The 12,425-nt window shown below is 37.7% G+C and overlaps 1 protein-coding gene across 22 annotated transcripts in view; it reads left to right on the top strand.

Moving 5' to 3' along the window:
- CELF1 (CUGBP Elav-like family member 1) overlaps positions 1-12,425 on the top strand; it is a 57,927-nt gene that overhangs the window by 32,244 nt on the left and 13,258 nt on the right. For 8 of the 22 annotated variants that reach the window (XM_035550027.2, XM_035550030.2, XM_035550028.2 and 5 more), the window contains 6 exons: positions 67-115; positions 2,009-2,143; positions 2,328-2,407; positions 2,719-2,880; positions 4,254-4,335; positions 7,336-7,464. In XM_035550027.2, the coding sequence (XP_035405920.1) occupies positions 67-115; positions 2,009-2,143; positions 2,328-2,407; positions 2,719-2,880; positions 4,254-4,335; positions 7,336-7,464 (637 nt within the window). The remainder of the gene's footprint in view (positions 1-66; positions 116-2,008; positions 2,144-2,327; positions 2,408-2,718; positions 2,881-4,253; positions 4,336-7,335; positions 7,465-12,425) is intronic. The other 14 variants (XM_035550045.2, XM_035550044.2, XM_035550038.2 and 11 more) reach the window with 3 other exon arrangements.

Below are 12,425 nucleotides of genomic sequence, written 5' to 3'. Positions count from 1 at the left end.
TGGGAATATATTTCATGTAGCATAAAGCGAACACACCTGGGATTAAATAATATTTTTGCATTTCAGATGCACCATCCTATCCAGATGAAACCAGCTGACAGTGAAAAGAATAATGGTAAGCTGTGCTAAAGTCTGAGACTTGTGGTGTCATTTGTGCTAACAGGGAAATTTCAGCTTGTGTTGAACAGCTTCTGATCAAGTCATATTGAACTGGAGACCTATTTAAAAAAACAAACAAACAGTGTTTTCAGTACAGTGGGTATTGTAAGTGAGCTCTGTAAAATTTCATGACTAAGTATCTTCCACTGTTACTGCTTGCAGGGAAAACCATGGTGTCAGTTGGGGAAACATCCAGTGAGTTCTTGTTTGTACTAAGGTGTTTGAAACCTAGAAATGCTTTTCAGGTGTTTGACCAATCTGAAAGCCTGTTGTGGTTAGGGTGGGAGTCCAAAACTTTACCTTGTAGTATACAAGGAAGAATAAGAATTCAAAAACAGACCAGCAGACAAAATACTGTGAGTATACTTCTACACATTGGCCATTTCAGATTAAGATGTTTAACATCTAACATCGCTTAAATTATTTATCCATGCATTTCCATGATGAGCTTGTGTACACACACATACACACATACGTATATATGCACACAGACATATATGCACAAATGTGCATGTTTCTTGGAAGAATAATGGAAAGTGGAAGAAGTATTTAATGAAATTTTAAGGTGACAGTTCTGAGGCTATAATATGAATTTTAGTACAAGGTGAAGGTGAATATATAAATAGGAAAGCATCAGTTAAAGTATTTTAACATTAAAAGGAATTCTGGAACTCTTGAACTAAAATGGACTACAAAAAGGATTTGAAGGCAGTTTTATGCTCCAAGAGCTTGACAGTGAACTGGGTACAACAAAGATTTAGTAGTCAGTCAAAGACTTGTCAGCTGGAAAAGTTTGGAATTTTTCTTGTCAGCTCCAAGGAAGACTCAGCAAATAAATTGATTTCCCCTCACCATGGCACTAAATAGGAGAAGACTTTGTCTTAAAGCTTCAAATTGTGCTTCAGGCCTTCGTCATGTTATATTGTGTTGAATGTTTTATTTGCCAACTGTTTTATATGTCCAAATGGCATTCTGATTAATTTGCCTCATCACTTAAAAGTGAGTATCTCAGAGGTAATTAACATCCTCAGATAAATAAAATGAGAGGTTTGAAGTTCTGATATTAGTAACCACCAATTGGCAAATTAAGAGAAATGTCTGTTTCTGCACCATTTATTTTAAAATAGTCCACGCACTAGAAGTTTTTCTTCAACTCTAATGTATCTGGTAGCATCAGCATTTAGAGGGAAGATACAGTAGCAGACAGATCAGATTGGATGTGTCGTTTTCTTGCTTTTGGTAGAGATCAGAAGGGATGACTATGAAACAGAATTAAAACAATAGGTGTTGCTTCTTCTGTTGAGACGGGAGCATGAGGAAATAGGCAGAACTAAATTTACGTGATTGGCCCCCTGTCACACCAATCTAATGAGCTAGAAAGAATCCTTTTGTGACTAACTTGTCTGTTTAGATACAGGTGATGTATGTTGGCCATCTAAAGGTAGTAGAATGGACAGATGAAAGGATGAAAAAAGTCCAGTAAAATACACAGAACTCTTCTCTTGCTAACCAGGAACTAAATGTAGGAGATATGACAAGTGCTGCTGAATCTGATGCGTTTTTTGCTTTTGTTTTTTAACATTCTTGTAGCTCACAGGCTTGCAAGGGAGAAACAGACAGTAAAATATAAACATAAAACATTATAAAACAGGTATCCTTCAGATTCATTGAGGTGTCACGTATGCATCCTCCTAAAACAAAGAGATTGCATTATTAGGAGTCGGTTTTTAACAATCACCTACCCCAAAATAGAAGGAAAGTAATTCTACAGTTGATGGAGAAGACTTGACAAAATAAGATGTAGTAAGTACATTTTTGTTGGTAATACTCTTATCCTTTGATTTCTTAGCAGTAGAAGATAGGAAGTTGTTTATTGGAATGATATCCAAGAAGTGCAATGAAAATGATATCCGAGTGATGTTCTCCCCCTTTGGGCAGATTGAAGAATGCAGGATATTACGGGGCCCTGATGGCCTGAGCCGAGGTAAGCAGGAACTTTTCTGACAGTTCAGGATTCTCCAAAGGATGATGCTACCTTTTGTAGCTCAAGGTGGCGTTTCAGCTATTTCAGTGATTTTTTTTTTTTTGAAGACACGTTCATTTCTTTATTCATCCCAGTAATTGCGGATATAGTGAGTGACTTGTTTCCTTTTGTGTTCTTTCCCCAGGTTGTGCATTTGTGACTTTTACAACAAGAGCCATGGCGCAAACAGCAATCAAAGCAATGCACCAAGCACAAACCATGGAGGTAAAGCAAGTTAGTGAATGTCAGGAGAAAATAGTTACTGTGGAATCTGGGGGACTAGAGAGCAGGGAGGGGATCATTGTTTGCTCTGCTCCTAGAGCTCGAAATAGAAACCTCACCTGCAGAGAAAATACCAAAATACAAAATGGAATGGAAATCAAATGAGATTTTGAACCTTTAATAAAACGCATTGTTTGATTATAAATATGTATGGGGAGGGTGTCAGAAATGCTTCTAATGAGTGGGTCTTAATGCAGTAGTTTTTGATAGCTGGAGGATAGCAAGTATGTAACTGTTTGAATTGCTATTTGCAGGGTTGCTCTTCTCCCATTGTGGTAAAATTTGCAGACACGCAAAAGGACAAAGAGCAAAAACGAATTGCTCAGCAACTCCAGCAACAAATGCAACAGATCAGTGCTGCCTCAGTATGGGGAAACCTGGCTGGTCTCAACACACTTGGACCCCAATACTTAGCAGTGAGTTTCTCATCTGAGTTCTTTTCATCTCTTCAGGGATTGCAGTGTCTGATTTTTTGTAATGCTCAATGTATTTGTATATAGAAGGCTCCTGATAAATAGAAGTAGGGCTTGTAATCCCCATTTTGTGGATGAGGAGGCTGAATTACAGGAAATGAAGTTATGTGCTAACAGTTAGTCAGGATGCATTTAAGCGAGGATTTCTGCCCCAGTCTCCCTAGCGCTAAGCACTGAAACATTTTTTTGTCTTCTGCAGAATGGCTTTGTTCAGGGAAGATTCCCTTCATATGTTACAACTTCAGTGTTTATCCATGTAAACACCCTTTCATGTCTCATGTGGTGACATAGCTCTTGTATTCCTGTTCCATTGTTCCTCAGCCAGCATTTATTTCTCTCACCTCCCTTCCAGTGAGACCTAGAATAGTACTTGGTGTTGGGCAAATAGAAGAAGTTAGCAAGTGGAAGCAGCTCACAGTGTACAGTAAACAGAACAACAACAAAAACACACCAGAAGATAGAGAGAAACTACACTTCTCTAGCAAAAATGACTCAAGAAAAGTAGTCTACAGTTTCACTGGTTTCATTTGGTTTTGCTGGGTCCCTAAAGGGTGAACTTTCATAAACTGATGTGCTCTGGCTCATGTGGATTACCAGATAGCTATGAGAACTGTTTTCATGCAATTTGGGGAATAGAAAAGGAAAACTTCATCTCATTCTTGGTATAGTGTACTACTGAAGTGGGGACATTCTTTCTTTTACTTCTGCGTTAAGTTTGGTAGATTGGAATATTTTTTTTTAACAACACATGGTTAAGGGAGAAAAGAGTAGGAAATATCTCTAAATAGCTTCCTAGCAGGGGCTTGGAATTTCTCTCATGGCTGCTGTGCTTAAGAAATGTGGAGGAGATCACCTCTCATGGTGGCTCTTTGATTTTTGGTATGGGATTTGCCATTTGTCCTGTGCTGGCAACGTCAGCTGTAAAGTCTGGCTTGAGGTAGTATATCCTTATGGGTAGCAGTCCTGCCTGAGGTGCTTTGAATAGGTGTTCTCTCTCATTACTGATTCTGTTTTTGTCTTGGTGCATTAGATATAAACTTCACTTAGGCTAGTATACTGACTATCCTGAGTGAGAAAAGCGTTGTGGTGTTGCTTTGGCTGCAATGCGGTGCATGGGCAACATTGATTTTCACTCTGGTGGTGCTCTGGCTGTATTTTCTAAGAGGAATTCTTTTTATGCTTTGCTGTGATGTGGTGCATGGGCAGTGGGAATTCCCTTTGTGACGGCGCTCTGGCTGTGGTGTGATGCAGTTTCTCCCAGAAGCGGAGCCAGCCCTCACTCTCACTCTTGTTTTGTTTTTTGGTGTAATGTCTAGCTTTATTTGCAGCTCCTTCAGCAGACAGCAGCTGCCTCATCTGGAAACCTGAACACATTGAGCAGCCTCCACCCAATGGGAGGTGAGTTTTTTCCACCAGAAGACAAATTCGGTACCCAAAAAAAAAAAAAGAGGGTAGAAAAAGTAGCCAAAAGGCTTTAGACATATTGCATTTGTAGTAAGTAGTCCTGAGTTTACCCATTCCTGTGGATTGACAGAAATCCTCTGCTACAAGTGTGCATGTTCTTTCTTAATCTTAGTTAATCATTTTCTCCAAGGTAAGTTGTGGTATCCTGTTTATCTCCTCTACCTCTGGCATTTAAAATTATCTTCCCTTATGGATACAAAAAACAACAACTGCGTTTATTTTCATCCAAACAGATGCATATTTGAAGCACTGTGGTTTAGAAATAAGCTCTAGTGCATGTGTTTGAGTGATAATGGTTTGTTTAGGTCTCATATTTTAAGTTACTTCTTTTTAAATGCCTCAAAGTTGAAAATGCAGTGTTGCAAGGAATGTGAACCAGTCCTTCATTCTGGTTCTTTAATTCCTGCATTTATTTTACAATTGCTTACAATATTGCTGTGATGTGGGAATATCAGCCTAATAGATATGAGCCGAATTCCTTGCTGTTGATTGCTAGTCAGAACGTAAGTGAAGTTATCTGAAGTATCCTTTAGGGTTATGGAGATAATGTAAAAGTTTCTGAACTGAGGCTGCGAATTAATTGTACTTTCTGTCTTCAGAGGATGGCGAATAATAAAACCCATCTTAGTAACTCTGTTCATCACATTCTCTAAATTTTTCTGCTGGCAGAAAACCTATAGTTTTGGTTTTAATACTGAACATTTAATGCTTTTAAAATTGCCTCTTTGAGTTGTCCAGTAGTTAATAATATTACGTGCCCTGTCTGTGCAGAGGTTGACCTTAAGGTGTTAAAAAGTAAAGTCTCTTTGTACATCAGACTTGTGCTGGTACACCCACCAGCAACAATTGCAAGCTTTTACGAAGTGTTGTGTTGTCCGTTTTAATAACTTTGTTTGAGGTTTATTCTAACCTTAGCTGCTTAGGTGTATTTTTTTCATGTTCAACCTCTTCAGAGCTCTTGGATTCTAGAGTCTTGCTAAAAGCAAGTGTAGTTTCACTAATACCTGTTTGGTGGTGATGTAAATAGATTTCATGATGTTTTTTCACTTATTCCTTCTGTTTAAAAAAGCAGTCAGTGATAAAGGGGAAAAACAGTATAGCAGTTCATATTTATTGTCACAACAATAGGGATGTTAGGGTGGCCTAGATAGATGAGGTTGTGTATGGAATTTTCAGGGTAATTCTGACTTCACTATATGTTTAAAAAAAAAAAAAAAAAAGAGAGAACCCTGGCATATAAGTAGCATGTTTCATGGTGTTTTGAAAGAATTATTCCAAGTCTATGGCTCTACGCAGGAAGAGTTTGTTTCAAAGTCCCATTAATGTCTTACTTGATTGCCTTTCAAGAAATTCGTAGAAAAATAAGCAGGTAATTAGATCCCACTCTGTATTAGGCTTATAGACAAAATTTAATCTTGACCCTATTTGAAAGCAGATGGGAAAACAATGTGATGACAAGAAAACAGGTGCAGCATGTACATGCCAAACTGCTTCAGAAAGGAAGCAAGCTGCTCTGTTCTTCACAAGCTCTAACACTTGCAGTTTTAACCCTCTGTAGCACAGTAACAATAATAAAAAACCTTTTTGTTTTTAACTTCATGCTTTTATGTTACAATTGCACCTTAGAGAATATAAACAATATCAGGATCCTCATGTTTTGGGTACTAAATATGATTAAAGATACAGACCCAATCACAAAGAGAAAACAATTAGAGGAGGGGAAAAAAAGAGAAGAAAAAACAAACTAAAAAAATACTAAAAGGAGTAGAAGCTACTTAGAGAGCAAACAGTTTATGCTGCATTGCCACTTACATTCTTGTGTTGTGTTTGTATACTTAAAGTGCAAAACTGAGACTTTAATTGATAGGTGTGCATTGTCACCATGTACTTAGCCTCCAAAAGATGAGGAGCTGGGTCTACTTAAGACATTTGGATAACGCTATATGAATGATGAAAATAAAAAATTTCTTGTAGAGACATGAAAGGGCAATAAGGGAAAGGGAAGAGAAGCAGAAATGGAAGATTGGAGCTAGTCTACTGAAGGATGGCTGAAATACAGGAGTGTTCAGAAGATGATCAATATGAAATGATAACCCAATTGCAAGGGAAGAAGGCAAATTACAGTGTCAGTACTGACTGAATGGTTTCATTCAAAAATTAAATTATAACTCAAAATGAAGATGAGTTGGATGAGTAAATGACCAGTAAAAGTTCATCAACTCATCTTCCTCCCACTGGCATTCCTGGCAGTTTACCTACAACCTGCCTGATGTTTTCCATTTTCCTTACCACTTTTGTTTGACCAACTGACTAGCCTGTGCATACAGTAGGTGATTCTGTGGTCAGGAATTTTGCCACTCAACATTGTTTCACAATTTATCATTGCTTCTTGTCTGCCAAGGAGACCAGACAAAGCATGCTGATATTCTGCTGATGGCAGGTTAAAGGTGTGACACTGGCTACTGTGCTGTGTAGGCCTTCTTGAAAGAATTCTGCAGTTGTTGCTGTTGCCCTGTAAAGAGAGTAGAGGGATATGAGACAAGATGAGGTTATTAGCCTGGTGTATAGACAAGGCTTGCAGATGAGCTATTATACCTTGTCTTAACTCTCCATAGCAGTTAAAACTGCTATGCTTTTGTGACTGAGCATAACACTGCCTGAAAATGTCTGTGCTCTGGAGTCTACATCTGGGATCGTGGCTACTTGTTCTTTTAGGGAAATCATCCTTCTGGGCAAAAAATACATTTCATTTTAGTTGTAACAAGGAATCACGATGTAGAAGAGATTGGTAACTAGTACTGAAGTCTGTTGTTTTTAAGCTCCTGCCCATTACCGCAAATCCCATTATGATGTGCTGAGGTTGCTGGATTTGTTAGTTTTGGATGATGGTGGCTATTGTAGGAGAAACTCTGTGTATTCTTCAATGTGTTGCAGGACTGAATGCGATGCAGTTACAGAACCTGGCTGCATTAGCAGCTGCAGCCAGTGCAGCTCAGAATACACCAAGTGGCACTGCTGCACTCACTTCCTCCAGCAGTCCCCTGAGTGTGCTCACCAGTTCAGGTAAGAGACTGCCTGTGTTGTAGTGTGTTATGGCATGGGTTGCTCTGGGAGTCTTTTCAGGATAAATGTCATCTGTTTTGTTCACCTCTGTCCTTGAACAGATAAGGAGTTTTTCCTGTAAATTCACTGGTGTTTGTTTAGGGTAGATATCTTTGCCACCAGCAAAGTGGTTTTTTTTGTTTTGTTTTGTTTTTTTTACTTACTGTATTCCTGGTCACGTTAATTTAGAGTAAAAAGGATTTTTGAGGTTATCATGAAGCAGAAAGGTAGCTGACCTCTTCCCAGTAATTTTACTACAGACTCATCACATCCCTAGTTTCTCTGTGAATTCAGACAGGTATGTAGCAGATGTACCCTCTTCCTGTGGACATGGAGAACATAAGATGCTTTAAGCAGGAAGTAATGCATTCTGTGCAGTAGGAAAGACCACTTCATGTTCCTCTGGCATTACTGAAAAGGATACTGCAACTGTCTCACAGAAGCAAAATACACAGTTCGCTAGAACATTTATTGGAAAGAGGTTGTCTGGAACTGATTTTATCAGTTGCACATCAAAAATCAGTATCTTGCTCTTTCATTCTATTTGTTTTTTTCTTTAGGTCATGTACATTATCCAGAGAGACTAGGATGTCTGAACAGTGTTCTTTTGCCACCTTATTATTAAATGTGATTATCAAGTACAACAAATAAAAAAAAATTAACTTTGCTTACATCAGACATGATAAACTTTTACCGCAAATGTGGGTCAGTATCCTACTCAATTATATTTCTACCCTGTTTTCAGTTATGTTTAAATCCTGACCTGGGAAGAGAGACCCTGTATTTTTATGGTGTCAGTTTTCCAGCATGTATAGAGTGATGGGTAGGTTTGTTTCTTCATAAAAATTCAGATTGCTTATCTAGTTCTGAAATACAGTCTACAAAGTTGACAGCCTCACATGTAATTGTGAGACTCCAAAGGAGGTGCTTACAGGGGTGTTTTAGACTGCCCCAGGTAGCTTTTTATATTACCAAGGAACTAGATGAAGAGATAAGGGGATTATAAGGGAAAGCTGTTTAGAAAACCTTAGGTCACATGATCAGGAGTTAAGCTGTGGGTGCTTTGCGCAGTTTTCTACTTAGAGAAATTCCTGAGAGAGAATTCAGCTGAGTCTTCTGTTGGTATACAGGCGGGTTGGGTGTTTTTGTTTTGTTTTGTTTTTTAATATAAAAACTTAGTGGTCTGCAGTCCTTGAAGATTAAGTTTCAAAATTTATCTTGGGTACCAGCCATGGTATCCTATTCTAGAATTTAAAAAACAAACAAACAAACAAAAAAACAACACAGAGTTGAGGCTGTAGAGGAGCTACATTTACAATCCATTACTACTGCTTCATTGTAGAGAAAGCATGGAAGTGAATGTAACTGAGAATTTCTCCCGTATCTCTTCATGCAGTAGCAGCGCTGGAATTGCCAGGTTATAATTGGCTATGACTGCTGTTTAGAACCAAGCTTTCCTCGTTGGCGCTGTCACTTACTGACTGGAGCAAGTTTGTTCTATCTGTTGAGGTGGGCAAGGGGACTGGTAGGCAGGTTGTGAAGTTAGTGTCAGGCGTACTAAAAAAGTTAGAGCCAGCATCTTCTTGGAAGTCTACAGTGGAAGGACAAGAACAGTGAACACAAACTACAGCCAAGAAGAATCTGGCCATAAAAGAAAAAAAACATGGTGAAAGTGGTTAAGCACAAGAACCAGTTGCCCGTGTGGCTGTGGAATTTCCATCAGTACAGAATTCAGTTCGAAAGGTCCTTGAAGAGGTTTACCTAATTGAGAGGTTAGACCAGGTTTGAGCAGACAGTTGGACTATATAATCCACAAAGGTCCCTTTTAACTGAAATTTTGCTATAATTTGTGATTCTTTGGGACTGCTTTCCCTTCTGTGGATTTCGGCAGTCATACAGCACTCTGCAGGTGCCATTTCCTTCGGAGAGAGACATATTAGGACTGGGTTCCCCTTTTGATCACACTGGTGGAGAGTTAGGGGTGGGGAACAGCAGTCCATTTTTAAGTACCACCTGTGCTGAATCCAAACAAGTTTTTGGTGGCCAGTTGCATCAGTAAATGCTTGTGTGTCATCAGCTGAGTGATCGTGATGCGTCACTTGAATTAATATCCTATACACATGTAGTAATTTACTCTTCACAGCCTTCTAATGTGAAGCAGTCAGTATTGTATTGCTCTTAAAACATAATTACAAGTAAAATTTTAAAAACTAGAGATTATCTTTGTTCAAAAGAAATTCCAAAAACAAAATTTGGAGGATATATGGTCTATGTGTAGTCAATGAGCAGTCAAACTCCTAAACAGTTTCAGGGGCTTTTCATTAAAGCTATGAATATTCTTCACATTTCAAAACTATGTGAATTGAAAAGAAAGTCTCAGTGTATATAGACAGCGTTCAGTCTCATGATACTTCTTGTAATTACAAAGCATGGTGGCTTTTCACTCTGAATTAGCTATTATCTCATAAAAAATCAAACTTATAATCGTCTTTTGATTAATATTTATATGTGCATTCACATTGTATTCACATAGAATGTTGTTAAAACTTCACAGTATCCAGAGCATCCCTCTTGAACCATATCTAGACCCACTTTCACAAGATGGTTGATGTTCTTATCCAAGTTTTATCTTTGCTAGCTATTCTTTACTACCTGTTAAAAATTTCTGAAAACCCTTAGTTCCTTCGGTTAACAATCTTACAGTTAGCTTTTTTAATTAAGTATAATTCAGTAGATTGATCCAAAAAAATATACTCAGTAGTAAGCAAGAAGGAAATAAACAGCAAAATAGAGAAATAATGCTAGGAATAGGAATGGAGTAAAGCGCATATATAAACCTATGCTGATTTTCCATTTCCATTGCTGTGGGCTGTTTTCAAATCTAAAATAATATTTGAAAACTACAAAAACAGAAAAAGAGAGAGGTTGACTAGAACTGCAGAACTCCTTCCCTATTCAGTGCAACTAGGGAGCCTGAAAAATAGAAGAAACTTATGTAGGAGTATGGTATGACAGAAGCCTACAAATATATTAGTGGTGTGATAAAGATGAATTGGGAGAGACTGGCCACTAGATCTTCCAAGACAAGAATTACAGGATATCAACTGAAGTTATGAGCTGACAGCTCAAAAATGAAAAGATGTATTTCTTTGCATAATGCATAAACTAAGTGGCAGAAGTCAGTGCCTCAGAATATAGTACACTAAAAAAAAAAAAAAAGTGTTCAAAATGCACTGCAATTAATGAGTGAAAATCATAACTTAAATACAAAGATGCTGCCCTTGATTGAACAAGTCTTAGAGCCACAGATTGCTGGAACCTATGAGACCGTACCTAAGAAGTATTGTTTTGTAATTGCCATGTATTTTTGCTCATCTATTATTTATATACCTTTTGTCATCACTAGAATGTGCTTTGCTGACTCAGTACAGCAATTGGTATATACATGTGATTAAAAAAAAATACAAGTATTAAATTTTCTTGGTGTTTTCAAGCCAAATTATCTCATATTAAAGGGTTTCTTGTTTTGCTTAAACAGATGTCTGTTAAGCTAACTAAACTAAAATAACTGTGTTCAGCTTTTTGCAGTGGTTTAAATGAATTGATTTAAAATCACAACCTTTTTGAAGTTGGGAAAGGATCCATTCTCTTTTACTTTGCTCTCTAGCCTTGGCTTTATTATTTTTTTCCCATGCTGCTACTTGTTTTTTTCTTTTGAAATAGTGTTCTCATCTGTCAAATGAAGTGTCTGCTTGAATTATGGAGATTAGCAATGAAGTGCTGCAGAAACAAGTGATACTCTAAAATCAAGGCAGCTGTATCATTTCTGAATGTTGGCTTTTATTCAGCCAGCTGTTCTGTTTTTCTACCAACTTGAGAATTACTGTAACTTGTTCTCTGTATTTTATTTTTTTTACAACATTTAATATGCTACTGACAGTAAGACAGGAAGTGTCTTCTTTTCTTTGGAGTTAGCATCTTGAAATATAGCTTGTCAATGTCTCATAGACATTGTCTTTCAATTTCTGACTCGTTAAGAGTTTGTCTAGAACTTTTCACAGAGTAGGCTTGTCCTTTCCTCTGTCAGTATAAAAAGTGAACTGTAATACAAAGTGCAGCTCCCTGGGTTCTCGTGCAGTTTTCATTGGGTACAAGAGCACGCTTTTGCTGTGGCTTGTTAGGTAAGTTTGCTGTATTCCATTTAAACAGTTACCACGTTCTACTCCAGAAGAGACTTTGTGAAACATATATAAATTGATGTATATGTGGTGTATGTAAATCTGCTTGAAAGATGCTAACAATTATTTTCAAAGTTTTAATGGATAAATACTGCATACTGAGAATTACAAAAAATGAGAAGGAAACTGAAAATGCTTGAATTTCGATTCTTTTGTTACCTACTTGATATAAGTCATAAGTTTTTATGTTTGACTTGAGAACTTTGACATAAGTTCTGTTACCGACACAGATATAAATTCCTCTCAGAGGACTATGAGATGCTTTTACTGCACCAGTTTTCAGTTCTAACTCTACCTACTGCAGAATGTGGCAGGCCATGTAAGCCAGCAGTCTGCTAGGGACTGCATCTGTAGACTTCGCTTACTGAGGTAAAAATGGTTGAAGGTGTTAGTGATACAGTCAACAGAGGATTGGCTCTGTATTTTAGGTTTGTGTTCCAAATCTTTTTTTGGCCATAGCCCCAGCTGCTGCGGTAGGATTTTTTAATGGAAAATTATTTAATGTGTCAGAATAATCTGAGCATCTGCTGTTTCTGCTCTGGCAGTATGGGAAAACCATATGTTCAGTCTGACTGGAGTTTTCTTTAATGTTGCTAATATCTGTGTGTCAGGTCTTTTTCACCTTATGCGGTGTGTCAAGGTTTGATGTTAATATATAGCAATTCTTACTCATTTCAGGCAGCA

Source organism: Cygnus atratus, chromosome 5 (assembly GCF_013377495.2).
Source record: "Cygnus atratus isolate AKBS03 ecotype Queensland, Australia chromosome 5, CAtr_DNAZoo_HiC_assembly, whole genome shotgun sequence".
NCBI lineage: Eukaryota > Metazoa > Chordata > Aves > Anseriformes > Anatidae > Cygnus > Cygnus atratus.
The sequence above is the reverse complement of the archived record's forward strand: the minus strand, read 5'-3'. Positions and strand labels throughout refer to the sequence as shown.